General features: G+C 42.8%; 2 protein-coding genes across 5 annotated transcripts in view; one reads left to right on the top strand and one right to left on the bottom strand.

The window, feature by feature from the left end:
- Positions 1 to 20,443, top strand: part of PLAGL1 (PLAG1 like zinc finger 1) — a 66,922-nt gene extending 46,479 nt beyond the window's left edge. Inside the window, exons 7-8 of one of the 4 annotated variants that reach the window (XM_029223355.1) lie at positions 14,209 to 14,354; positions 18,440 to 20,443. In XM_029223355.1, coding sequence (XP_029079188.1) covers positions 14,280 to 14,354; positions 18,440 to 19,726 — 1,362 coding nt within the window. In that variant the 5' untranslated portion in view covers positions 14,209 to 14,279 and the 3' untranslated portion in view covers positions 19,727 to 20,443. Of the gene's footprint in view, positions 1 to 14,208; positions 14,689 to 18,439 lie in introns of all 4 variants that reach the window. The other 3 variants (XM_029223356.1, XM_029223354.1, XM_029223357.1) reach the window with 3 other exon arrangements.
- The window catches only part of ZC2HC1B (zinc finger C2HC-type containing 1B), a 49,327-nt gene continuing 28,446 nt past the window's right edge, over positions 7,111 to 27,991 (bottom strand). The window contains exons 7-10 of the mRNA XM_029223358.1: positions 23,177 to 23,259; positions 21,644 to 21,802; positions 11,796 to 12,145; positions 7,111 to 11,353 (exon numbers count right to left, since the gene is read on the bottom strand). Of these exons, the coding sequence (XP_029079191.1) occupies positions 21,761 to 21,802; positions 23,177 to 23,259 (125 nt within the window). The 3' untranslated portion in view covers positions 7,111 to 11,353; positions 11,796 to 12,145; positions 21,644 to 21,760. The remainder of the gene's footprint in view (positions 11,354 to 11,795; positions 12,146 to 21,643; positions 21,803 to 23,176; positions 23,260 to 27,991) is intronic.

The following is a 27,991-nucleotide window of genomic DNA, read 5'->3' as shown; positions in this document are numbered from 1 at the left end:
CTGGAATGTGACTGCCAAGTATTGGGTGGTGAGTCTGTGGGCTGAAGACAGGTAGGGGGTGGCGAACACCCCAGGCCCTGTGTGTCTCTGGAGCTTAGCGGGACAAGCTCAGGCAAAATGGACAGGGCAGTCGCCAGCCAAGCCGGGAAGGAAGAACAACGTGAGGCATCGCTATAGGCTACTGGGAAGGAGCAGGAAGCATGCGGCAGTGGGAAATTGGGGCTTATTATAAGCAAGGTGCCTGGCCTCCAGGGCGACAGGAGCACAGGACGGCACATTGAAGCCCCTGCGGATGGGCTGCGGATGGACCACACATGTGGATTGCGAGGACAGCTACTTAGAGAGGTTCACATTCCTCCCCATTGAACTGGGTATGATTGTAATGGTTTGTTAAACAAACAAAGAACCTAAAGCTGTGAATGAGGGAGAGAAAAGACTTAAGGTGAAAAGGAGAGGAGGCCCTGCTTGCTGGTGTTCCACTCTTTTTAAGCTCCCCGCCCCCTTCCTTGACATTCCTTTCTCCCTTTCAGAGAAGACAGTGCAGTAACTTGGAAAAGTTGCCTTGTCTCTCCAGTGCCATATCCTTTTAAACTGGAAACAGGATGAAATAAAATGTCACCTTACCAAGACAAAAATGAAAAACTGGGGTCCTCTTAAAGGACTAGTGATAAATATTTTTATATTTCTAACCAAGTATTTCTGGGTGAACAGTTTGCTTGGCATCCTTTGAATTTATTGGATGTGCCGTGGAAAGGCCAAGGGAAGATTCTCAAGTCAGGCGCTGGATAGTAGCTTTGTCCCGTAAATAACACATGTGGCCGCAGAGGTGGGCAGACCTCTGCTTCTGGAGGAAGGGGTGTGAGCTTTGGAGTGGGCACAGCAATTTCACTTTTCTCTCTGAACTGTGTACACAGTTTATAGTCAAGTGAGCTCCGGATGTTCATCCATTGAAAAAGCTTGGAAAAAAAAAAAGTGTAAATTGTTTTCTGAAACTGCCAATTACATCTGTGTCCATTCAGTTAATCAGATTAGGTCTCAGGCCCTCCTTGTGGGAAAAAAAGGAACCATTTAGAGGTTTCAGAACAGTACTTTTAAATCTGCTGTTCCCGCAGGGTAATGAAGTTATTCATGGGGGAGGGATTAGTGATTACGTGTAACTTTTTTCTTGTGGACAGCAGTCTGTTGATACAGCGCCCTCACTTTCCCTGGCTCCCAGATCCCCCCGCCTGGCGCATCGGAGCCCTTGTGTTCAGGGCACTGCCTTCTTTGCAGGCCCGTCTCCTGCTACCCCGCCTCTGCTCACACCTGCCTTCCAGCCAGACTAGAGCACATGATCCATGCTGCCCTGTGTTGCTTCATGCCTCTGGGCTTTTACATGGTCTCCCCTCTGCCTGAGATGGACCTACTCCCTTTCGTCCACCTGGTTGGCTCCTAAACTCAGCCCAGGTAGTCATTATAAAAATTTAGAAAGTACGGATACTCAAAGAGGAAAAACAAAGAAAGTCATCTCTAATTCAGCCCCCTAGCGACCCTTTGCTGACATACTGTTATCTGCGCTTTCAGCCCTTTTTCTATTTATTTAGAGAGCTGGTTTTTTTAGGATGAAACAGTCCTCCCAAGTCTTGAGCATCCTTTCCCGATCTCATGTAGCTTTTAAGGTTCCGTCAAGAGATTTTAACTCGGGCGTCTGGCTTCCCGTCATCCATGTGACTAGTGAGCTTTTCTTATTTCTTTTCTCAGTGTGAGCCTTTGCCCTCACACACTTCCTGGGAAGGAATCAGGCTTTTCTTTTCCCTAGAATGGTAACCGTATTAGGACAATAGGCCCTGCCGATAATTAGGTAAGTTTTGGTTCCTCTGTGCCCTGCTCTTAGAGTTCCAGGAAAAGAGATCACTGCTGTCAGCTATAGAAACACATCGTAAAGGGCATAAAGGCGAGTAGCCGAGGATTTGTTGGGAGGGGGGAGGGGGATATATTTCCAGCTGTCACAGAGGAGTAGTCCCTGCCGCTGACTTTAATGACTAGGAAATCTTCTCCTCACACCAAAGGCTCCTGTCTGGATTTTGGGTCCGTGCTCCACCCCACCCACTGCCGTGCTACCTAGCGTTCATTAACAGTCTCCCTGAGACATTCCGTCCCATCTCAGCTTGAGAACCAGTCGCGGGCCTCACACTTGCCTCTCTGGATGCACTTACCTATTTTGCTTGCTTGTAGACCTTTGTCTGTTTCTTCCTAAATGTTAATATTTAAGAGCACCGTGTATGAGGTGGGGCGAGGAGGAGTGGGGAGCATTTAAGAACCTGTAGAGATGTTTCCTTCCCTCCTCTCTGCCTGATGGATATTATGCCGAGCGGCCGGTCCCGTAGAGGTGCTTCGGCCCTGTCTGGGGAGTCCCGAGCTGTGTAAGGTCCCTGCTTCCACTCCGTACAGGTGCGGGAGGGAGTGGTCATAACAGGATGGTTTCAGATGGCGCCTCCGTGGTGATGGAGCCTGGCTCCTGGTCGGCGGTCCTCTTTTGCCCTCGGCAGTTTGGTTTCTCTCAGTCTTCTTTGGCTCATCAAGGCTCATATTCTTGGGCTTCTGCCTGTTCCAGTGCTTCCTCCCATCCCAGGCAAGACAGAGTTCTATGGGCATCTCTCTCTGCTTCTAACTCTTTCTTCTCTCCCCACCTCCATGTAGGCCTGGAGTGGCCAGTCTTGACAGAATCAGTTACATGTTATCTTCGATGTGCTAAACAGAGTATAATAATAAAAGGTATAATAATAAAAGGCTCCCATCTGTAAAAAAAAAAAAAAAAAAAAAACCCACCTCTTCTCGTAGAGTGGGCAACCAAACAGGATTTTTGAGCTATTAGGGTCTCGTTTTGTATTTTCACCATCTAGAAATTATTTGGAACATCTTATCAAGTTTTTTTAAAATGCAAACTTAATTCTCATTTTGCTTATTTTTATCACCACAGACTTGTCACTACACTACCTTACCTAAGAGGAACTGAGGGAATTGAGGCAGAAGGCTTCTTCTGTCCTTGGAGCCTCCAAGAGGGACATGCCACCACACGCCCACTTCCATCTGGCTCCACAGGGCAGAGTAGGTCCCCTAAGGGAGGACCAGTCTAGCTGCGGCCTGCTGTAAAGAAAACAAATCCCTCCCCAGCCCAGGCCACCCCACTGTACCAGACCACTTGGGGAGGACAGACACTGGTGATCAAGGTTGATCATGCGCCCTTACTGATGATCTGAAGCCACCCACATACACAGAGCCCAGAGTAATTTATAAAGTCACTTACAGAAGTCAGATTCAGAATGGTATCCACTTTCCTGCAGGCAAGGGTATTATTCGCTATTATTTAGTCTGGGAGACGACCTCAGGGCCTCCTGCATGTGGAAGTCTCCTGGCTGGCCTGAATGCCCGTTAAGCACCATTAAATTCAATACAGCTAAAACTGAACTCCCAACTCCTGTGTTTTGCTAGGTCTTTCTTCTGGGGCTTGACATTTCTTTCCCTCTCCACCATCACTGTCCCCTGTTTCCTCTGCCATTTTCTAAGTCCTAATTTAACTACAGTAGTCCCTCCTTATCTGAGATTTCACTTTCCATGGTTTCAGTTACCCACGGTCAACCTCGGTGCAAAAATATTAAATGGAAAATTTCAGAAATAAACAATTCATAAATTTTAAATTGTGCACCATTCTGAGTAGCATGATGAAATCTCATGCTGGCCTGTTCCATCCTACCCGGGACGTGAGTCATCCCTTCATCCAGCATATCCTGCCTGTTGGTCACTTAGTAGCTGGCTCAGTTATCAGACCCATTGTCGGTATCACAGTGCATGTGTTCAAATAACCCTTATTTTACTTAATAAGCACAAGAGTGGTGATGCCGTCAATTTGGACGAGCCAAAGAGCAGCCGTAAAGTGCTTCCTTTAAGTGAAAAGATGAAACTTATCAACTTAATAAAGAGAAAAATCATATGTTGAGGTTGCTAAGATCTACAGTAAGAAGGAATCTTCTATCTGTGAGATTGTGCAGAAGGAAAGAGAAATTTGTGCTAGTTTTGCCGTCTCACTTCAGACCGCAAATGTTACGGCCACGGTTCGCGATAAGCGCTTAGTTGAGGCGCGGAAAAGGCATTAAATTTGTACAATAAGATCTTTTGGAAAAAAAAAGATATTTTGAGAGAGAGAGAAACCACATTCATATAACTTTTGTTACAGTGTTTGTAATAATTGTTCTATTTTGTTCTTGTTGTTAATCTCTGGCTGTGCCTAATTTCTAAATTAAACTTTATCCTAAGTACGCATGTATAGGAAAAGACATAGCATATGTACAGTTTGGTAATATCTGTGGTTTCAGGCATCCACTGGGGGTCTTGGAACGTATTCGCTGTGGATAAGGGGCGCCTACTGTAGTGGGTTCCTGTTGCCTGGCTCCCCTGGTCACTGGTCCTGGGATCCCTGCCCCTTGTACTTTGCCTCCTCTTGGTCTTCTGTGGCTCTTTGAGGCTTAGATTCCTGTGCTTATTATGCCTTTTCCATCACTCAGCAGGAATGCCTCCTACTCCTGTCGAGACAGCGTTTTGTTGGCATTTTTCTACCTGTTTCTACTTCTCTCCCCACCTCACTCTACCTCCACATAAACCCAGAGTTAGTGGCTACCCTTGACTAAATATGTTAGTCAGCCTGCTAAAATATTACAACAAAAAGCCCACCTTCTCCTAGTGCGGTAGACCAGTACATCACTGGCGCTTTACGATTTGGTCTGTCTCTCTCCAGACTGTTTGTCCGTGGTACCCCCATGTTTACATCCATATCCAGTCATACTGAAGTACTTATTTTCAAGTACCCTGTGTTGATTCATTCCCTTGGCCTGCAGTAGACCACCTCCCCCTTGAACACCAGGTAAACTTGCCGGCTCAGCTTAAACTTTGGCTTCTCCAAGAAACTTCTCCTGATCTCCCAAGCAAGAGATAGTTATTCCTTCGACAACCATATATCTTATCCATCTTGAGTTTCAACGATTGTTCTCACTTTTTTTCATGCATAAGTCTTTATAGAGCAATTTAATTGCATCATATCTTAGTTCTTAAGGAAGAGCATCTTAGAATGTACACGTCCTGACTCCAGGCTTGTATACTACCTCTTTCTCTTCCACTGGGCATTACTTGGTTTTGCCTGACTTTCTAATTTTTGCCAATCTAGTTGGGGAGGGGGGTGTTAAGAAATAAAACAAAAAGTGTCAGATGTGGTAAGTGCATGACACAAGGAAAAAAAAAAAAAAGAGGCAGGGAATGGAGGCATAAGGAGTGCCAGGGAATAGGGGTGGGGATTAAATAAATTAACCAGGATTGAAGTTTTGCCAGTCAAGAAGGGGGAAGGCCCACAGAGTAAAATGTACATGGGAAGTGATTTTGATGGTGGACCAAGAGATCTAACCTGGATAAAACTGTACATATTTTCATTTGTTTATTGGCTACATGGGTTTCCCCTTCTGTGAAATACTTTATTTTTTCGTTCTTGCCTAAAGGTTTTAAAGGTTTAAAGTTTTGTTTTAAACATTAAGCCTGTAATCTGTCTGGAATTAATTTCCTATATGATGTATGGTAGGAATCCAGTTTCCTTATTTTCCATATAGATAGCCAATTATTAAGTAGTCCATTCTTTCCCCAATGATTGCAGTGCCAGCCCTGTCGTATATTAAGTTTCCATACAAAAGTGGGTCTGTTTCTCGGCTATTCATTCTACTCCATTGGTCCACTAGTCTAATCCTGTGCCTATATCATACTGCCGTAATTAAAGTAGTTTTTTTTGTTTGTTTTTTTTTTGTTGTTGTTGTTTTGCGGTACGCGGGCCTCTCACTGTTGTGGCCTCTTCCGTTGCGGAGCACAGGCTCCGGACTCGCAGGCTCAGCGGCCACGGCTCACGGGCCCAGCCGCTCCGGGGCATGTGGGATCTTCCCGGACCGGGGCATGAACCCGTGTCCCCTGCATCGGCAGGTGGACTCTCAACCACTCCGCCACCGGGGAAGCCCTGTAGCTTTTTTTATAAAAGTTTTTACCTGTTATCTTTTACCTTTTCTTCTTTGGTCTGTTTGTATGATGATGAGAATGAGCCAGTTGAGTGGAGAAAGTCTTGGCTATTCTTGACTTTTCCTCTTCCGTATAAAATTTCAGAATGATCTTGTCAAGTTCCAACAAAGAACCTTGTTGAATTTTTATTAGGACTTCCGTGAATCAGTATATCAATATGAAGAGAACTGCCAATATAACAGTAATTCTATCTGTATTTCCCTATTCATGAACATGGTATATTTCTCCATTTATTTAGGTTTTCTCTTGTCTTTCAGTATAGTTTTATAGTTTCTCCATAAATATCTTGTTTGTCTTTGGTTAGATTTATTCCTAGCTATCTTTGTGGCTAATTAATTTTAAATTATATTTCTGTTTGCTGGCATTTAAAAATACAGTCGATTTTGTATTTTGATTTTTGTAACCAAATACCTTGTCAGACTTTCTAATTCTCATATTCTATGTGTGGATTCTTTGGAGTTTTCTATATAGTCATCTGTGAATGGCAAAAGATTTATTCCATTCCAATTTTAAGTCTTTTTATTGCTTTATTGTTTCGACCACAACTTCTAGTACAAATGTTTAATAAGAAACAGTGATAATAGGCACCTTTTTCATATGACAAAGATAGTAAACTGTCTTATTAACTTAAAAACTATCTCCTGTTTCTTAGTCTAATGATGCACATTTTAACAGTTTAACCTATGGATGGTCTACTGTTAATTAGTCTCTGGGTCATAAAAGGTTGCTTCATGGTGCTAATCACTAGTGAGCATTAGGACTAACAAAGATGTAAAAATAGCAGTACCCTCAAAAGAAGCCATATTGGCAAACATAAAGGTGCCTCAGAGTCGTCGGGGGAGTTTATTAAAATTGCAGATTCTCAGATGCTCCCCCAGCAAGTTTGACTCAAATGCCTGCGCCTGGGGTCTTGCACTTGTCACTGTCCTTGTTGTTGTTTTCTTTTTTTAAACTCCGGTTCCTTTGGGGATATCTCTGTTCTCTCTAGGATATTAATGATAGTTGTTTCTGAAGTTTTCTCCATACAGTCTTTTTTCTTCTTCATTATCCTAGCTGCCTTTTTCTGTTTATTCTGTGTTGGCTTTTCCTAATAGATGCTTGCTTCTGATTTCTGGTGATCCTTGGAGGCCTGCTGACTTGTGAGTGGAGCCATAGAAAAGCTGATGGAAGCTTTGTGTACTTAGATAGGGCTTGTCAACAAGGGCTTCGTTGTAGGGGAATATGGGTAAACCCTTCAGGACTGCCATTTGTCCTTGTCGTTAGCTCTTTTCTCTTGGGCTAGTCAGCTTTCCCAGAGAAGACTCTTTCAGTCTCCTGTCCTGGAGAGTATAATAGGCCTGGTTGCCTTTGTTCTGATAGGCGAATAGGGGAAGTATGCAAACTTCTACTTAATTCACCCTGTTTCTGCGTAGGACCCCCTTCTCATACCCTCTTTCGGGAGCGGGTCAGAGGGCTGAATGCACTGACAGACTTTCAACCACTCTCTCTGTTTCTATACCCACTCTTATCCCCACTTCCAGAAGTACCTAGTGCCCAACTTTGAGACTTTTGATGGGTTCTGCGGGGTGAATCAGGTTGCTTCGTAGCTTTTCATTACTGGCTTAGAATTCTGCTTTCTTAGCACGGCTAAGTCAGTTACTGCTTGTTTACCTGCTTTCCAGCTTCCAAAAGTTTGTTGCAGTTTTCTCCTTTCCTGTTATCTTAGGTTGTGTTTTTGAAAAAATCTCATTAATACTGTTCTGGTAGAGTTTCAGGAGAAACTGGGGCTACATACTTTTATTCAATTTACCATCTTTAACTAGATACAACTCACACTGTTTGTGAAGAGAAGGTTAGCACCCCGTCCTTTTTCGTTTTTTCTAAGTCTAATGCATAGATTTGATGTTCTAAAGCTGTGGTGTAATTTTCTCTCTAGGTATTAGGTAAACAGTTCACTTCGGCTTTCTTGCTTATCTTCAGCCTTGTTTCTAAGAAAATAAGAGCTTAGTCACTGGGTTAACAAAATAAAGCCTCTCAAGGTGACAGTTTAAAAGAGTCAGTAGGCTGCAAACCTGATTGCTTGGCAGGCTGGGGAGGCAGGGGCTTGCTGTGCATGGCGCCCCCCAGAGCAGAACCGGGGGCGGGCAGCCAATGCTTCCCACCACTGAAAGCAAATTGTTTCAAACATATTAAAGTGGAGATGTCTACCCGGTGTTGAATAAATAGTTCTGGAGGGCACACAGAAGAACCCTTTGTGGAAGCAGTTTCTCACCAAACCAATCTTCCCTTTCTAATTGAGCCGTGGTTTTCAGTGCTCTGTTTTATCTCCACCACGACCACCTTAGCCCAAGCCCCTGCAGGCTCACCTGGACCGTTCCAGTCACTTTCTTGGTGGGCTCCCCGTTTCACCATCTCACCAGGTGGAAAAGGAGCTCATTCCTCTGCCTGGGAGTGACAAGGAAAGTAGGATTTGGCCAGGTAGACAGGGGGTGGCGGGATAGTCCAGAAAGGAGCATAGCATAGTGTGGAAAACACAGAAGCGTGAGAGAAGGTGGCACGTTAAGGAAATACCAAGTAGATGGATCTGCAGCTGTGGTTGCCTTTGGGCCACTGTGGGAGAGAGGTCTGCAGACATAGTGGGGTGACAGGCTTTGGGGATCCAGCCCGAGAGTTCATCCTAGGCAAGAGCCTTCTTCCAAGTGGTATGTCAGCTCAGGTGTTAACGGATTTTAATGATAGTATCTTAGTACTTTATTGAGGATACACACACATACACACACACACTTTAATAAAAGATTTTTAAAGATGCTGACAAATGAATCCCTATGATTTTGAGGGCAACCTTCCCTCTAGTCAAAAGGTAGGCCTGTTTTAGATGATAGAATCTATTATCATCGGTACCCACGTTTGAAACGAAATTTGTAGAAGTTGTTTATTGCTTGAATTTCCAAAGAAAATTATTATAGACCCCCTCCCCCCCCCTTTTTTTTTTACTTTAACCTGATAAAATGCAGTGACTGAGGCACCAAATATATGGTCCATCGCTTAGGAAATATCAGTGACTTTGTGAAAAGTGAAACTGAATTGATAGCACCAAGAGGGATTTCCCCTTTTTTCATCTAAGTCAGTGTCCTTTAACCTCTTTAAATCTAGAGCTCCTTAGAAAATCTGAAGAAAGCTATGGTCCCTCTCCTCTTAAGAACTCTAATACACATGCCTCCTAATTTTGCACAGACTATTTGAGAATTCTCAGCCATGGGCCCTGGAACCTCTGCCATGGGCCCCACTTACGAACCCCTGTTCTCAGTTAAGGTTGAAAACCCAGCCACAGCCATCTGGTAGGGTACTCGTCAAGCTTCACATCTGTAATCCTCAACCAGGTTACTAGTCCAGTCCCAAGAGCTCCTCTTTCGCTGATGAGACATATAACGAGCCCCAACTCTTCTAACACCATGCTTGCTCAGATACAACACCTAACAAGTTTTACAATGCATGCGCATAATGAAAAACAAGAAGTAGCAACCACCTGGAGGTTCTGAGTAGCTGCTTCCTCCAGCTGATGTTTCTGGATGGTTTTTTCAGAGATGATAGAGACTTGCTATCAGAGTCCTTCAAATATTGAGGGGAGCGCCCTCTCTAGGAGCCTCCTGGAGCCAAATAAACAATGCATTTCCACCTTCCCTGCTCCATGATTGGCTCTTTCATATTTTGTGAGTGTAAGAAGAAACAGAAGCTTATTAGAGGCCCTTTTAAAACTGGCCTTAACACATATATATAAAAGCAATCCCAGGTTTCAGGACTAGGAGAGAGAAAAGTCCAGAGTAGAACCTTCTTGTCCACAAGGAGTGATGAATGGAGTCAAGAAAAGAACTTGAGTTCCCATGTTGCGACTAAAAATGGAAATTCAGTTTCCTCTCAGAAATGGGCCTTGCATCGTGTCACTGGGGACAATGGAAATAGAAGCCAGAAGTCATAGTTTATTTTGAGAATGTTGTAAAACATTTGTCTCCCATTAGCTGATTGTGTTACGCAGCACTGGGGACGTCCTGGAACTACACTTGTGCCCTGACCTCTCCCTCCGCCGTCGTATACCATCAGCCCTCAGGGAACACAGTCCTTCCTGGCTGTTGCCATATATATATGTTCTTATTCCAATCTGATGCTCTCTCATCCCCAAAATAATCAGCATGAACAGAATGAAGCAGATGGCACAAGCCTTCTTTGGCATACTGGCAGATCTGTATCACTCACTCAGTATTTTTAGAATCAAGGGGATTGAAAATTATGTCCTGAGATGTTTTGGGGGAAGACTTACTATCTTTCCAGGGTGACAGGTGTTGAACTATTACCGTATTTAAGACTCAAATGCAATCTGCATGTCAAGTTACAGAACGGACTATCATCAGGACCATCCCTTTGTTAGTTCTCCGTTAGGACTGTTGGAGGTTTGCCAAATAATAGAAAGTTAATCACAAGTCTGTTTTAAGGGCGTGGTGGCCAGAAAGCTCATCAGGTTTCAACCAAAGATTGGAATCAGCAGCAGCCAGCCAGTACTGGTCAAGTACATGGTGATGGGAGATGCTGTAGTATCCACACAGTTTATTTTTTAAAAATAGCTGGGCTTTGATCCTCAGCCACAGTGAATTTATAATCTGTTGGGAAGACTGTGTTTATAATAGTTTGTGATTGTATCATGAAAACAGTGCAAATATTTATATTTGAAGATTCATATTAACGAAATACAGAGTTATGGTGAATGAAATGTTATAACTAGTTGTGAATTTGAGTTCATCATTAAAGAAAGCCTTCCTGAAGAAACTGAGGAATGTTTACTATTATAAATTAATTCAGTTCAACATTTGAGGACCAATTTTGCACTTAGGGTTGGACTAGGTGTATTTTAACACAGAGACCAAAACTCAGAAAGGTAACAGTCTTGGCAAAAACATTAATGCAATAAGTTTAATAAGTACAAAAATGTTTAAGTGACTTAATGTTTTGTTGTTGTTCTTTGCAAGTTTAATGGGGAAAGAGTTGGAGGAAATGTCTCACATTTAAATACAGTATGGCCATGTCTAAAACGCCTTGATTATATACCCACCGTCTTTGAAGGCCCGAGAGGGAAAGGTAATGAGGTCTACAGCTTGTTGGACTTCTGAATCTAGGGAAGTGGCTGGAAAGTGCATCTGGGAAAACTTTATTCAGTGCTAAAGGCAGGTACTTTTTTCTTGAATAAATCTTATTTTTCCTTTGTATGCTTGGTGCGTTGGTGAGCAATCAAAGTTGATATCTGTTGAGAAACAGAGCTCGGGCCAGTTTTTACTTGCAACCTCGTGTGTCCTGTGTGTGTTGAGCATGTGTATTATCCAGGCTACTGGGTCCTCCCACTATGAGAAACGGTTGGTGAAGCATACATAGGAGAGAACGTGTCTCTTTTCTGTTATATCCATAGCTCAGTGGTTAGAACCACGTGCCAGTTTGCAGCTGATGGTTTCTGCTTTTAATCCCAGTGTTTATAAATGCTACCGTGTATTTGTGTGGTGTTTTTAGATTACAGGGTACTTTCAGAACCATCTTGTTTCAGTTGGTTGTTTCTACCAGCTCATTTACATGCATCAGATAGATAACACAAACTGAAACTCAGGACAGCTAACAAAGGGGTGAGCTGGAATTTGAAGTAGGGAATCTTTCTACTGTATTCGTAAAACAAATGACTGGATCTACATAAATACCTTTGGTGCTTCAGGGAAACGCCTGAGGGCAAATGAGCGGCATAGCTGTGCCTGAAGGAAAGGGTAGCCTCGCCTTCGTCTCTTTCGACAGTGAAACTGAGAGTGCCCTGTGTCTTCCAGCACAGCAGCCACTAGCCTCCTGTGGCTACTTAAATAAGAAAATTTTCAGTTTCTCGGTGTCACATTTTGATAGCCATCCATTTCCGTCACAGAAAGTTCTGTTGGACACTGGTCATCTCTCATAAAGCAGCAGCTGGGGAGAATGAGTTTAAAGCATACATGCAGGGGATCGGTGTAGGTGAGAAGCCAGACCAGCTCCTTCTGAGTGACTAGCACTATTCTGAGTTCAGCTATAAAGAGAACAAGAAAAAAATGAATTTCAAACTTCATATTGTGTGTACATTTTAATCTCTTAAAATAGACCTGGAAAAAACACAGCAATTTCCAGTGAATGAGTATATTTAATGATGATGATAAATTCTATGCCTTTATAGCTGGGCCAGTATTATAGCCAGACTTAGGCTGGATGAGAAGTGGGACACACCATCAGTCCTGGCAGCAAAAACTCGGCCACACAGGGTAGAATTCCTGGAAGGAATTACTTTGTGGCCAGGGTGGTAGAGATGCCTCGAGGCCGGGCAGCGAGGTGAGCTGGCAGACGCTGCAGGAGCAAGGAGCTGGGGGAGAGGGGTTTGGACAGAGCTGGGACAGGGGCTCAGTTTAAGTCACACTTGGTCACAGAGGAATAAGCTCTGTGTGTCGCCTTCAGAAGGGAGGTTTGGTGCCAAGATGCTAGCTGAGAACGCTGGTGTCCCCGGCTTTGGATCAGTGCTTGAAGCTTCAGGTCAAAGTGCACATGTCAGCTCTGAAGGTTCCAAGCAGGTGGGGCAGGATGGTGAGGGGTGTCTGCCTGGTGCTGGCTCCTTGTGAACTCTGACCAGACACTAAAAACACCCGAGCTAGCTGATGAGGAACACAAGAAGTTTCCTGCACTTTTTGCCTCTTAAAAAAGGAATGTGTTTGTCTATGTTGCATGTGCTAGGTGCTGATATGTTTAAAGATGCTTGAACTATTATGATAGTAAAATTCCATCTAGCTAGACTCTAACTTTCTGATCTGAAAGTAACTACAAAGGTAAGTAAAAATTAACTTTTAACAGTAAAGAGCAGCTCTAAAAGAGTTGGCAATAAATGAATGACTGCAGGGAACAGACGCCTTGAAGACCTGCTGTGATTGGTCAGGTTGCCATGAGTGCCCTGCTCACTTGACAAAGTTCAGAAAAAGCTGGCCTGGGTACAAAAGCTACTCCAGTGTGTTTAATGTAAGCATACAGTACGCTATCTTTTTTTTTTTTTTTTTTTTAAATATTGGCACTTGAAAGGCTAATGTCCATTGCCTGAGGATTAACTCTGTCTAGAATAGCACAGGATTCTAGGTAGCCAGGCCTTTACTGTGTTGTTCATGATGCTGCTTTGGACTCTTAAGGCTTCCAAATGATGGTCTGTTGGTAGAAGAAGAGCCTGGATTTGGGTGATCTGCCTGGGTTGGAAGGGTGCTAATAACTGGGATTTGAGGCAGGTTGAGGCGGCAAGCCCACCTCCTAGGAGTGGCCTTCCAACAGGTAGCTGGTCCCCCAGGCTGGGGCTGGGGAATGAGGAAATGTCCTCATAAACGAAAGGGGAAAAGAATAATAGAACAGTTTCTTGGAGGATGGTGCCTGCACATCTAAATGTGCTCTGAGCTCTGCCCGAGCTGTCCCTTTGTCTCTGTGGGAATCTCTTGTCTCCCCTCTGAAGGCACCACATCAGTGAACTAAACTAGCTTTATTCCCACTTTGTTTACATCGTAGACTTGAGTCCTGCATGGTAACCTCACAAACAAGTTAACTTATATGTATGCAGATTATTTCGGCTCATCCCCTGGAAGTTTAAACAGGTGTGATAAACAACTTATGTTCTGCCAACAGTGAGTGAAGAGGACTGGCCCATGGTTTGAATAAGCAGGGATGATTTTTTTTTTTTTTTCTGTACCAGTAAAACGCTTGAACACACTGGGGAGGTTTTTTAGTTTTTTCTTTGAATTGGCAGACTGAACTTCACAATGACCCGAAATCATGGTTTGAAGTCGATAATACCGACTCCATGGAAATAGCTGTCTCTATCCCAAGGGAAAGTGTGCTTCATCTACCGTCAAAACACTGTGCCCTTGACTCCTGCCACCCAGGAGAAGCACAGACAGGTGGATTTATATGCAGAAGGACCTCTTAAAGCACACAGGAGGATGGAGAGTTGTGCTGCATTCAAGCCATTTAAAGGAACACGTTGATTCTGGGGAGTTGATGCTGAACTGGTGGGGGAGGAGCAGCACTGTTTTCAGATGAAATGCAAGGAAACTGTTCCCCTTCTCTCCACAGACAGTTTGGTGGTCCAGGACGTGCCCCAGCTCTAGTGATGCCGATTGCCTTTCTGCTCTGGAACCTCATCCATGCCTCAGACTTGCTCCTCTCAACCTGAGACTGCGTGGAAACTGGGATGTGGGAAGCAGGAAGCAGAGATAGTGGTAACTGAGAGGCCCATGTCTGGGTAGAACCAGGTCCGGGACCACAACGCTGCCTCCCCCCTGGCCTGGTGGTCAGCTGCTGTGGCTCTGCTGATGTGCTCAGCACCGTCCTTCTATTTGTACTTAAATGGCACAGCATTTGGTCAGCGCATCTGAAAAGGAAGGTGTGAGAGACAAAGCCCATGGCCACCTACCCCTGCCAATTATGTGGCAAGACGTTCCTCACCCTGGAGAAGTTCACTATCCACAATTATTCCCACTCCAGGGAGCGACCTTACAAGTGCTTGCAGCCAGACTGTGGCAAAGCCTTCATTTCCAGATATAAATTAATGAGGTGAGAGGCTTTAGAAAAGGTATGTACTTTTACACATACCTTTAAAAGGCTTTGCTAGCCCTCAGACCAAACACTGCAGGGGAAAAGGGATGCAGAATGTGGATGCATTTTAGCCTTTATGGCTGTACCTCCAGTGATTACTATAGTTTTTGTATGACAGTTGTGCTTTGCAGTGTCCAATTCACTTTTTCAACAAATATTTCTTGTGTTCCTACAATAAGCCAGGCCTAAGAACAGAAAGATGAGAAGACACATGGCTGGGGAGATAGTCATGCAAACACCATTAAAATGTAATCTAAGGGCTTTGACAGAGCTATGCAGGTGGCGGAAGTTGTTCTCCACTGCTTGATAGATGATGAGACCTGGGGAGGCTCCTCAGAAAGGTACAGTCTTCAGCTGTGATCTAAAGAATGAATGGGAGGCAGTGAGGAAGGAGGTTCTGGGAAAGCCCTAAGCCTTGTCCTTGTAGCACACGTGCACAGAGGGTAGCGGCGGATGAGAATGGGGGTGAGGCTCAAAGTGTAGGGGAGAAGGAAGCAGCTCAAAACAGGCCTTGTCTGCTGTCCTAAAGGGTTTGTTTTCTTCTGGTAAGTCTAAGAACTGAAAAACATGATTTGGTCAGGATGTTAGAAAGATGGCTCTGGTAGTAATCTGGAGAAGAGGGAAGAGGCCTGCAGGCTGGCCTGCAGTCTGTTGTTAACAGTCCGGGTATGGAATACGGAGAGCCTGTCTGGGTTCTGAGTGAGCGTGGAGGGGGGAGGGCTCCTCTCCGAGAGCGTTGGCTTTTGGAGCGGTTTCTCAACTTGGCTCTAAAAGCCACCCTAACAAGTGGAATTCTGTTGGGTATACAGATGTTAAGTATGTGCATTTAATCAGATTTTCAAAGGTGTCCATGATATGACAGAGGGTAAAAACTACTCTTTTAGGAGATAGGTCCTTTTTTAGATATAGTACATTTAGTCTGAATTATCAGTATTTCTTGAGTGCCTATTAGGTACTCACTTCCCTGAGGGAAATGAATATATGAGATGTAGTTTTCTGCCTGTAAAGGATTTTTATATTATATTTGCATATAATATATACTCAAAATCAGTAAGTCACACAGTAGGCTGATAGACAATGAATGCTGTGTGTGTTATGTATTGAATATATGGTACCTTCAGAGCTATACACACAGAACTGCCACTCATCTGTGCCTCTTTTGATACCTGGTTAAGGGAAATGCATCTTTTGCCTCTAATTTTCATGAAATGAACTTTCACTTTCAGACTAACATATAAATGCATAGGTAAGAGTCAGAATTTAGCAGGAGAGAGTTTCCATCTGTGGTATGAACACGAACCACATTATAATTAGATCTGGGAATGCCCCTGGAGGAAGGCACTTGAAAGAATTAAGAGAGATATAAATTATGGCTCTTAAGAATAACACTGTTACAGATGATGTAATATAATAAGCTGATTTGTTAAAATAAGCCTATACACGCCTAAAATTCAAATGTGTTCTATACGTCGGCTGATCTCTAGTTGTCATAATTGTGTTGAGTGCCTACTGTATGCACCAATTTTGTTGCAAAGGCTTCCTGTTTTGCAACCCGCTTCTTATGTGTACACAGTAATTATCCTTACCCGAACACCAAAAGCAGTGTTAGCTGCAGTTACGCCACAGTGAGGATATTATAACCATGGATAAAGACCAAAGCACATATAGGAGATAAATATTTGGAAAAGACAGTGGCACTAACAGATTACTGGAATGACAGGAATTAGGTGGGATTACTGTGGTAAACCGCACTGAAGAAGATGTCTTAAGCAATATTTAGGAGGTAGGTGGTGGTGGTGCTGAGCAAGGGAAACGACTTGTTCAGCTAAGGGTGTGAAGAGTAGCAGAAAAGGGAAGCAGTGTACTTCATGCAAGGACGGCCTTCCCTGCCGCAGTCCCCGACATTTCTTGCCTCTCTGGCCTGAAGCAGCGATCCAATAAAGGGATAGAAGAGTGGCGAGAGGGCAGGATGCTTTAGGTTTTGCTTTTTTTTGTTTTTTTAAAAAAAGGGTAGCATTCCATCCTGTGTCCCTCAGTTGTAACGTAAGATCCATTTTATAAGCAGAGGTTGAAGAAGAAACTGACTTGCTTAACTAGAAAAGAGAACATGGGACTTCTTAATACAGCGAAGGATGAAAGCAGTTAGATGGAGATAGCAAAGGGCAGGAACAGTGATTTAAATGGCAAGGCAAGGCAGACGCAGTCCCAGTGTAAGCAGTTAACCCTGGAGGAATTCTAAGATCATTGATGTGGTCCAGGTGACGCCCAAAGACGGTGGTACTTGGTGACTGTAGGACAGACCGAAACTGGTGGTTTCTTGGGTTGTGAGGTAAGAGGAGAAGTTAGGGAGGGAAACAAAATGTGGAAGTAATTTCAGCCATAAGATGATCATGTTCTAGATTGGAACTGTTGCATGAGCAGGTGAAGGGGGAAATTAAAAGAAGAATTGGATGCCAGGCAGAGGAAAGAGTCAAAAAAGAGGGGTGGTAGCTGGTAGAATGTGAAAAGTGTCATTGCTCAGGTAAGAGTTGTGTCCCCCCGAGCCTTTCTCATAGGTAGCACAGCAGTAGGACAGGAAAGTGTGGGTAGGAAATACCAGGTCCAGAGTTGTTAACTGGACACTGATCTAACACAGGGGTGATAAATGAAATTTAATCAGATAAAAATCCTTCACAAAGGAAAAAGGGGAGAGGGACAAGATCCAGAACAGAGCTTTAGGGTTCCTAAACATTAGTGCTGGACCAAATAGAAAGAAAACTGTTTAAATGTCAAGTTTGTTATCTGCCCTCTAGCAGCCTCGAAAAATCCTTTCGACAACCTAGGAATGTATTTAAATATGCATGTGAAACTTGGAGAGACCAGCATCACTTCAGATCCCCCAAATACCTGTTGCATTGTCCCCGTTCCTCAACACTGTTTGTACCTGTCTCATAGAACCTGCCGCAGTCAGTGTATGTTTCCCTCTACTGTCTTAGTCCTTCTAGAAAAAGTCCTTTTGAACTCTGCCGAAGGAATTACCAGTGACCTTTAGGAAGTGAGCTGAAGGTGTCTAAGAGGGATCCTGAAGAAATGGAGACGGGCTGCACGCATGTGACATGATAGCCAATAGGAAAGTATTAAACGGCAGAAACTAAGACTTCAGCGTAAAGGTCTCATGGGAGGCAGGAGGCTGACGCTCCGAGAACAGGTGGTGGGGTTGGCATTCTGGGTCCAGTTAGACATGTTCTCTGAGGTTAAAGATGATAGACTTTTTAGCTTTATGTCTAAGGCCTGAACTTTTTGTCTCAATAAAGACCAAGCAGAAATTGTATTGGAAACAATAAAAATAACAACACTGGGGGGCAGGGGTATGGGGTTATGTGTAGAAGGCAAATTGGATCACTTCTGGAAATTCAGAAATTTTAAGAGTATAGAATAGTCATTTAAACCCCTTCCTGAAAAATATGTCTTCACGATCATGTATCTTAAAATACGTGTATACTTGTATTTGTCTAGAAATCTCTTTGTGTACATTAGGAAAATGTTCTCAAAGCATATTCTTTACACGTGTGAAAAGGGCATCACGTAGTACCTGTTTTTTTACTATAACGTTTATGTGTAGAATCTGGAAAATACAGAAAAGTATTTTAAAACTAAAACACATATGCCACCACCTAGAGAAAACTACTATCAACATTTTAATACTGTTTGTTTCTCTACGTTTCTCCAGCTCTTAAACCACTGGGTCTATTGTGAACTTCTTCCTTCTGCTCCTAGGCACATGGCTACCCACTCGCCCCAGAAATCCCACCAGTGCGCTCATTGTGAGAAGACTTTCAACCGCAAAGACCACCTGAAAAACCACCTCCAGACGCACGACCCCAACAAAATGGCCTTTGGGTGCGAGGAGTGCGGGAAGAAGTACAACACCATGCTGGGCTACAAGAGGCACCTGGCCCTGCACGCGGCCAGCAGTGGCGACCTCACCTGCGGGGTCTGTGCCCTGGAGCTAGGGAGCACGGAGGTGCTGCTGGACCACCTCAAGGCCCACGCCGAAGAGAAGCCCCCGAGTGGAGCCAAGGAGAAGAAGCACCAGTGCGACCACTGCGAAAGATGCTTCTACACCCGGAAAGACGTGCGGCGCCACCTGGTGGTCCACACAGGCTGCAAGGACTTCCTGTGTCAGTTCTGTGCCCAGAGGTTTGGGCGCAAAGACCACCTCACGCGACACACCAAGAAGACACACTCACAGGAGCTGATGAAAGAGAGTCTGCAGTCCGGAGACCTTCTGAACACCTTCCACTCCCTCTCTCCACAGTTCCAGCTGAAGGCCGCCCCACTGCCTCCTTTCCCTTTAGGGGCTCCTGCACAGAACGGGCTTGCAAGCGGCCTGCCAGCTGAGGTACACAGCCACACCCACGGCCCCTCGGAGCAAACCTCCCAGCCTGTGCCAGCGCTGCCAGAGCTCCTGGCCCCGCTCCACCCCGTAGCATCCCCCAGCTCTCCTCCCCCACCCCTCCAGAATCACAAGTACAACACCAGTTCTACCTCATACTCCCCACTTGCAAGCCTGCCCCTCAAAGCGGATACTAAAGGATTTTGCAATACCAATTTGCTTGAGGACTTGCCTCTGCAAGAGCCTCAGTCACCTCACAAGCTCAACCCAGGTTTTGATCTGGCTAAGGGAGGTGCTGGTAAAGTAAACCTGCCCAAGGAGCTACCTGCAGACGCTGTGAACCTAACAATACCTGCCTCTTTGGACCTTTCCCCTCTGTTGGGCTTCTGGCAGCTGCCCCCTCCTGCTACCCAAAATGCCTTTGGGAATAGCAGTCTCACCCTGGGGCCTGGGGAATCTCTGCCCCACAGGTTAAGCTGTCTGGGGCAGCAGCAACAAGACCCCTCACTCGCCATGAGCACTATGAGCCTGGGCCAGCTCCCCCTGCCCCCCATCCCCCATGTTTTCCCAGCTGGCACTGGTTCAGCTATCCTGCCTCATTTCCACCATGCATTCAGATGACTGGTTTTTAAAGCGTACCGTTCTTATTCTGGAAGATGTTTTAAGAAGCATTTTAAACATCAGTTATGATACAAGGAAAGAGTCAGAAAGCAGGACTGGAATATGGCTTATTCAGTGATGACTGGCTTGAGAGAAGAGAGTTCTCGAACTGCATGTATTGTGCCAATCTGTCCTGAGTATTCATGCTTTGTACCAAATTTAATAAGCAAGTATTCTTTAATGGAACTGCAACCATTGTCATAACCGACATCCATACGAGGGCTGCTATATATAGGTGTTTGTCAAATTGAACTTAATCGTAAGCCATGATCATAATAATGTTAACTAAATAACTTTATGTGGCACTGCCTAGTAAGGGAACTATGGAAAGGTTTGGATTTCTCCAAAATGGGAGAATTTTTAAAATAAGAAAATAACCTTTATATTGCATATTATGACTAGGCTGTGTATTTCTTTTCAGGGATTTTTCTACCTTCAGGGTTGGATGTAGTTTAGTTACTATTGCCATAGCCAACCTATAGTTTTACAGAAACAATTTCTTGTGGAATAATAGATGTCTCCATTTTAAAAAAGCATTTTAAATGTAGTTTGAATATTTTCCACAGGATGCTACAATGTGAGTTATCACTTCATTTATCTTAAAGACTAAACTGATTGTCAGTTGCATCTGACAGAAAAAAAAAAAAAATCACTGTGTAACCAGGTTAAGCGGTAAAATAATCCAGGCGTCAGTCAAAAAAGGCATTTTACTGACTTTAATATTGATTATATTTTTAACAGGAATTTAAGAATATTACTGGAATTAAAAAAAAATATATATATATATATATTAAACAAGAATTTCCTTTGCTCTGTCTGGCTTAAAATACTACTCTGCTTAAGTATTTTTAATCACCAATAAGTAAATGCATTTTAAAATTCATCATTTAAGTCAATATTAGTTTTATTCAAAAAAGATAACGTTTTACAATGTAACTATAATCTATCTCTTGAATTTGGTATCTAATGAGTTTTTAAAATATAAAACCTAACCTTTTTTTAAAGCTCCTTTGTCTTTTGTGTTTAGAGGCTTTCTATATGAAGATATATCTTACGTATAATAAACTCTACAAATTCTGCACGTGGCTCGATTAATTTTTATATACAACCACACCGCGGAACTATCCACACTGAGATAGAAAACAGTTCCAGTTCCTTGGCCGGCTCCCTCATGCCCCCTCCTGGCCATTACATCCCCTACAGAAACTACTATTCTGACCTCTGGTCAGCATCTATTAGAAACTAACCACCCCCCCCTTTTTTTTTTTTTGAGTAAAATAATTATGATTTAAGGTAGGAGCTTATATGCTTCATTAAATTCACAGTGCTAAGAACTTATTTCTAAAAATTACTGTATAACATTCTGAATCCTTCCAGAATGCTATGTAATTTATTTCTGATATATAAGGTCAGAATACTAGCTACTAAAGTTTTGTCTAGGCTAGGCTACCATGATCCCGTTTTACAATCGTGTTTACTATTAATTTCTAGTACAAATTAGAAATTATTTCATATTGGGATTTCTTCAGAAAATATTCCCCCATAATACTGTTTATTTTTGCTTGTTTTACCTCGAAATAGGGTGGGGGTGGGTAGAGAAAGGGAAACCTTGAATTCATTTGCCCATTAAAGTAGCATATTAGCCAAATGTGAGAAACTGTGGTTCACAGTCCTTAAAGGTGATACTGATGACCATAAAGGGTGGGAGGCATTGTAGATAAGCTACCTGGGGCCGGGCTGTTGCATGTGTGGAACTGACATGGTGGGTCCTTAAACTACGGTTTCACTTGCGGGGAAGAAATGAGACAGAGGGACATAGGTTACCTCGTCAGTAGGAATCTACTGCTCTGGGATGTCTCAGTTCCCAAATGCACCTACCTCTCCAAGGGAAGGCAATCTCTCAGAGCAAGCGGAGAGTGGTAGAGTGGCAGCTCCCCTCAGCTCAAGCTTCCCAAATTCCATTTACAGAAGGTTCCATAAATACTTTTATGTGGCTTACGAGTCTTCAGTCAATTCCAGAACACATACCTGATTTACCTGAGCATAAAACATAGCATTTAGTTCCCAAAATACAGATTGTAAGACTTTCAGATGTCATGTTTGCTGTACCACAGGTGGGAGTAGGTCGGTATTCTCCTAATTAGAAAAAAATGGCTTACTCCTAAATAAAATTCCCTGAGTTTAATAAAAGATAAAAAAATTCTTAGATTAAAAAGCAAGAGTTAAGTATAAATGACTCTACAAAAAGAGTTTACTAACACTTAAGATGACCAAGGGAAAAAAATAGTTGAGACACCACCTCCCAACAGAGCTACATAAACCAATGGTGAAATGAACAGTTGACTTCCAAGTTGGCCATGATAAATAAATGGCCTGAGGCCACTTAGAGCATCCTCTCCACAGGGTGGGAAGGTTACTGTAACCTGTTCCTTCCACTGTAGTGTTCCCCCACAATCAACTGTGTACACTGGTGTGAGACAATTATACATGGTATACAGATGGACATTTAAAATAGGAATGGTTACTAATTATAGTTTAATGTTCATTAGAAGCAAATAACAAAGCTGACATTTCACAGCTATTATATAGAATAAAGCTAGGTAAAAAATGATTTTCCTAGAAAGCAATAGTGTTAGTACACCGAAGACTGTTTCACTAAAAGTTTCTAATATCAAAGCAACATTTTCTTTAAAAGCCTATTAAATGTCCACTTAAAAAAAAAAGCTTCAAATGAATCTTTAAATCAAGCATTATCATACAGGTTGACGTGTTGTTTAACGATTTTGGGGGAAAATTTTGAAGGGAGTAGATAAGAAAATTTGAAGCTAGTTTTTACTTGTTCTACATGATGTCTCAAGAGAAATCACGGGCATGTAAATAGATGCCTCCCCATCCTTCCCCTTAGGTGGCTTTCCTGGGTACACAGCCATCCAGGCTGAGGACTCTTAGGGAGCCAGTCTGAAAGCAGAAAGAAAAGGCATTTACTTTAGAACTTCGTTGTTTCCACATTGAGAATGTTAAGTAATATAGGCCTCTTAAAATTTTAATTGTTTTAACAATTCACATATCAAAAAGTCTCCAACTTCATAGCAGTCCTATTGAGTGTCAATCTCAGGGAACTGTCCTTGTTTGGAAAAAGGGACAGGGCAGTAACCTTCCAGGTCAAAATGAAAAATCATTCCCCTTTCCTGTTAAATCCAAGAAACAAAAACTGAATGTCATTTCAAACTATATGTTTAACAAAAGAGTACATTTCAAGAACATACATTTTAGTAACACAAATCAGGATTTGCCCAAATTCCTCTTTGATTGGCCTGCTATGGATTCATTCTTTTAAAGGCTCAGTAACTGTCTTGCCCATTGGATGATCGGCAACACCTGGATTAGAGGTTAATTTTTTTTTTTTCTTACCTGGCCTCTAGGAGTTAATCTTTTTTTAGATTTAGTAAATCCTTGTCTGAGTTTTGCTCCAGAAGCAGGGTCCACTGCTAATCCTTTGCAGACATAAACAGATTTGTTATTATGTAAAAGCAAACATTAGCAACAACAGAAAAAAGGAATGATTACGAAATCCTCACACTGGATTCAAAAATCTCTATTCTTCTTTTGTTTTGTTTAGTTTTGTAGCTATAGACAAGTTCTCAGTCCCCATCCTGGGCCAAATAATAAGGAAAACAGAAACTGTCTCAGGAGCCCTCTCTCCTCTACCCCTAGGCCTTCACTTGCCTATGGATGGGCCCTTTGGACCACCACCTCAGTGGGCCACCATTTATACAAGCTGACCCTTGGGCTTCCCTGGTGGCACAGTGGTTGAGAATCTGCCTGCTAATGCAGGGGACACGGGTTCGAGCCCTGGTCTGGGAGGATCCCACATGCGGTGGAGCAGCTGGGCCCGTGAGCCACAACTATTGAGCCTGCGCGTCTGGAGCCTGTGCTCCACAACAAGAGAGGCCGCGATAGTGAGAGGCTCGCGCACCGCGATGAAGAGTGGCCCCCGCTTGCCACAACTAGAGAAAGCCCTCGCACAGAAACTCAGACCCAACATAGCAAAAATAAATAAATTATACAAGCTGACCCTCAACACCTCTCCCCACTACTGCCCTGGCTTTCAAAATATGTCCTGAGTATTTCATGTCTTCACAATTCTTTGCCTGCTTTCATGCTAGAAAGGGTTTGATAAGCCTTATGGAAGCATGAGATGCCTTCCCTCCCTGGCGTTATTTACACAGTGATGGACTCAATCCCCAAACAGGACTCTTTTTCTTCGTGTCCAGCAGCACTGCTACGTATGGAGATGTAGGAGTTTATGGATATAGCCATACCATACCATAGTCTGTTTTAAAGGACCACATGGTATGGGACGGGATTCTCAAGGAAATTAAAAAAAAAAAAAAAAAAAGAATTAGTGCTCTCTGTCCTAGAGGCCTCCTTTCTATCTAATCAGTGTTTTACAAAGGGGGAATAACCAAACAACCCAAGGAAATTGTGAATCAATATCAAAGAACACAGGATAGAAAGAACTCAGTGTTCGTATTACCCAAAGATCTCCAAGTTTTATTTTTTCCAAGGAATCAGCAACTGACCCTTCAAAACTCATTACATTTGCTATGCAATTAGGTTAGGTAAGGAGGGGAGGCTAGTGCAGGGAAGATGCTTAACCTGATCAAACCCACTGGCTCCAGAAACCAAAGCAGAACCTACACCAACAAAGCTTTATAGGCAATTCACTAAATATATGAAGCAATGCAGCTCTAGAACCCAGAACTACATTTTCACAGTGATCTTAGTCTCTCTGTATAAAGGCGCTGGAGAAGCTGCTGCCCAGAGGTACCTTCCCTGTAAATCTGTCACTCTTATATCAAAACCCTTGAGAAAATAGCCATGTAGATACTTGCTGCCTAGGCTATAAACTCAGTTCCCATCTGAACATCAGAATCTTCGTGAGAATGAAGGAAGAGTCACACCTTTTTTCTAAAACAATTTCCTAACATATACCTACTAAGTAATATATAATAGTATATAATATGTACTAAATAATGTAATATATAATAATATATAAATATGTTTATATAATTATCTCCTTAATCTTTATATTTTTTGACCGAGTTTTCCCAAAGTAGATAAAGATTTGCTTGGCTCTACCATTTCCTATTAAAAATTACTTGTGCAAGTTGCTTTTCCTCACCTGTAAACTAGGGATATGAATAATATGTCTACTCCCCTGTGTTACTTTGAGGATTAAATGAGGATTAATGAAGATTAATATATGAAGAGCTTAGAAGAGTGTACAATTAAGCATGGGCTACTGTCCATGAAGAAGGGATATTCAGTACAGCAAAAAAGTAGAAACAACCTACCTATTCAATCAGGAAAACAGATAAACAAGTTACATTGTATTTTTGTGATATGATACCATGTTTTTAAAGAAACTCTTTGCCATAGGGAAATGTTCAAAGTTTGTTAGTGAAAAAAAGTCAGGAAGTGTACACAGACTATGATCCTAGCTTTGATAAAAGGAAAACAAAAAAGGAGTATAAAGAGAAAAAATGAAAAGAGATATCAGTGTTAACAGGGTGTGGAATTATGGACATCTTTTATTTTCTTTACACCATTTATACCACTTTATACCATTTTCCAATATCTTCTACAGTAAGCATTAATTTCTTACATGGCAACTAAAAAAAAGTGCTCTTTCTCAAGAGACATTTTTGCAGACTAAAAGTATCTAGAACCAAGAAGTTTCTAAGTCATCATAATAGTCTAACTTACATAGATGCGCGTGCCTGGGGACGTGACACCAGCCTCGGTGTTAATCACATAGTCTGGACGTCTCGCCAAGCATTTACGGCCCTCCTTGCTCTAGTGTCAGCCTTCCATTCTAACTTTAACCCCAGTTCTTCTCCGTGCTTTGGCCAAATGGGCCATTTGTTTCCAGAGTATGTCCTCTGCATTCTTATTTCCATATCTTTGTTCATTGCTTCTGCAACTTTTCTCCATTGGTCAAAATCTAGCTCATCCTGGGACTTCCCTGGTGGTGAAATGGATAAGACTCCATGCTCCCATAAACGGATAAAGAAGATGTGGCACATATATACAATGGAATATTACTCAGCCATAAAAAGAAACGAAATTGTTATTTGTAGTGAGGTGGATGGACCTAGAGTCTGTCATACAGAGTGAAGTAAGTCAGAAAGAGAAAAATACTGTATGCTAACACATACATATGGAATCTAAAGAAAAAAAAAATGGTTCTGAAGAACCTAGGGGCAGGACAGGAATAAAGATGCAGACGTAGAGAATGGACTTGAGGACACGGGGAGAGGGAAGGGTAAGCTGGGACGAAGTGAGAGAGTGGCATGGATTTATATACACTACCAAATGTAAAACAGATAGCTAGTGGGAAGCAGCCGCATAGCACAGGGAGATCAGTTCAGTGCTTTGTGACCACCTAGAGGGGTGGGATAGGGAGGGTGGGAGGGAGACGCAAGAGGGAGGAGATATGGGGATATATGTATATCTATAGCTGATTCACTTTGTTATACAGCAGAAACTAACATACCATTGTAAAGCAATTATACTCCAATAAAGATGTTAAAAAAAATAGTAAGAAAAAAAAAAAGACTCCACGCTCCCAATGCAGGGGGCCTGGGTTCAATCCCTGGTCAGGGAACTAGATCCCACATGCATGCCACACTGAGGAGCCCACGTGCCTCACCTAAGGAGCCAGCGAGCCACAACTAAGGAGCCTACCTGCTGCAACTAAGGAGCTGGCAAGCCACAACTAAGGAGCCCGCCTGCCGCAACTAAGACCCAGCACAACTAAATAAATTTTAAAAAAAACAAAGAAACTGAGGCTGAATTAAAAAAAAAAAATGTAGCTCATCCTGAAAGCTCATCCCAAATGCTTCTACCTCTATGAAGCTTCCTCTCTGTGACTGTCACCTCCTCCATAAAGCCTCCTCAGCAAAGTTGATCTCTTGATTCCCTTAGGACTTTTATATCCCACTGTTAAATATTAGATATTAATAATTACTGACTGCCTCTCCCCCTAGACTTTTTAAAGAATCCATGGGTGTAAGAAACAACCATACACAATAACTAGGTGCTGAGTGAATGAATCCTTTTAAACATCCATGGCAGCTGTGTATCAACTTCATGTAACGTCACATGTTCTCTTGGGCAGAGATTTTCTCTCTACATACAAAACTTCTTAGAAGACTCTGGGATGGATAAGGATTGTGCCTGACACACATTTCCCCTGACGGTGAATTCAGAACAAAATGTTATTAAATGAGAGATTCTAAATGCTTATTTTACTCAAGAGAGTTGAAGAATGATAGCCAGAGTTTTAGAGGGCTAACTACCAGCTAGATGAAGACAGTAAATAATTTATGTGGAAGGCGAGGGACACCAAGTAGCTTAACTATCGACTGTCAATGTAGAAATAGCAAGACCAACAACAATTTTTAAAAGGCCCCCATATTACAAATAGATTAATACTGACCAGAACAAAAACAACGGCCAGCAGATGTGAATCTGATTCACACAAGGGCCTGTTTACATTAGCGAGAGGGACTCAGTGCTTTTCTCCAAGCCTTGAAGAGTTTTGAAAATTAACCTCCCCTCAGTACACTTCTGCTTCCTCCCCAGAATGGCTCCGAATGAAATGTGCCTAATTTAAAGGCACACCAACCCTGACAATTTTAATTTTAAATGTAAACAGGTGAGGCCACAGGAAAGAATAGAAATTAAATTGAAAAAGCATCTTAAGCCTGAAATAAAACAAAAAGCTACCTCTTAAAGCTAATTAACAGGACAATTCTATCATATGCCAGTAATCTAAGTGAGAAATTATAGACTCAAGATACCCACTTTTCTCCAACATATTTCATTCAAAAAGTATTTACTGAGCACTTCATAACTGCCGTGAACAATTCTAACAGCTAGGGATACAGCAGCACAATACAAAATAGACCAGAGAGATCCCTGCCTTCTTGAACCTTACATCCCTTTATCTGGGGGTGGGGGGACAAGGAGGAGATAAACAAACCTGTAATGAAATCAGATGATGATAAATGCCATCTTGAAAAACAACAAAGAGAATTATGGAGGCCTTGATCACTTCTAAGTACAGAGGCTGGGGGTGAGGCACACGGGAAAGAGGACTCTCAGCAGAGAACTGGAGGGAGGGAGGGAGGGAGGGAGGGAGGGAGGGAGGGAGGGAGG

The sequence above is a fragment of the Monodon monoceros genome, unplaced genomic scaffold (assembly GCF_005190385.1).
Source record: "Monodon monoceros isolate NGI ecotype Baffin Bay Population unplaced genomic scaffold, NGI_Narwhal_1 Super_Scaffold_15, whole genome shotgun sequence".
NCBI classification, from domain to species: Eukaryota; Metazoa; Chordata; class Mammalia; order Artiodactyla; family Monodontidae; genus Monodon; species Monodon monoceros.
This window is presented reverse-complemented; position numbering and strand designations above follow the sequence as displayed.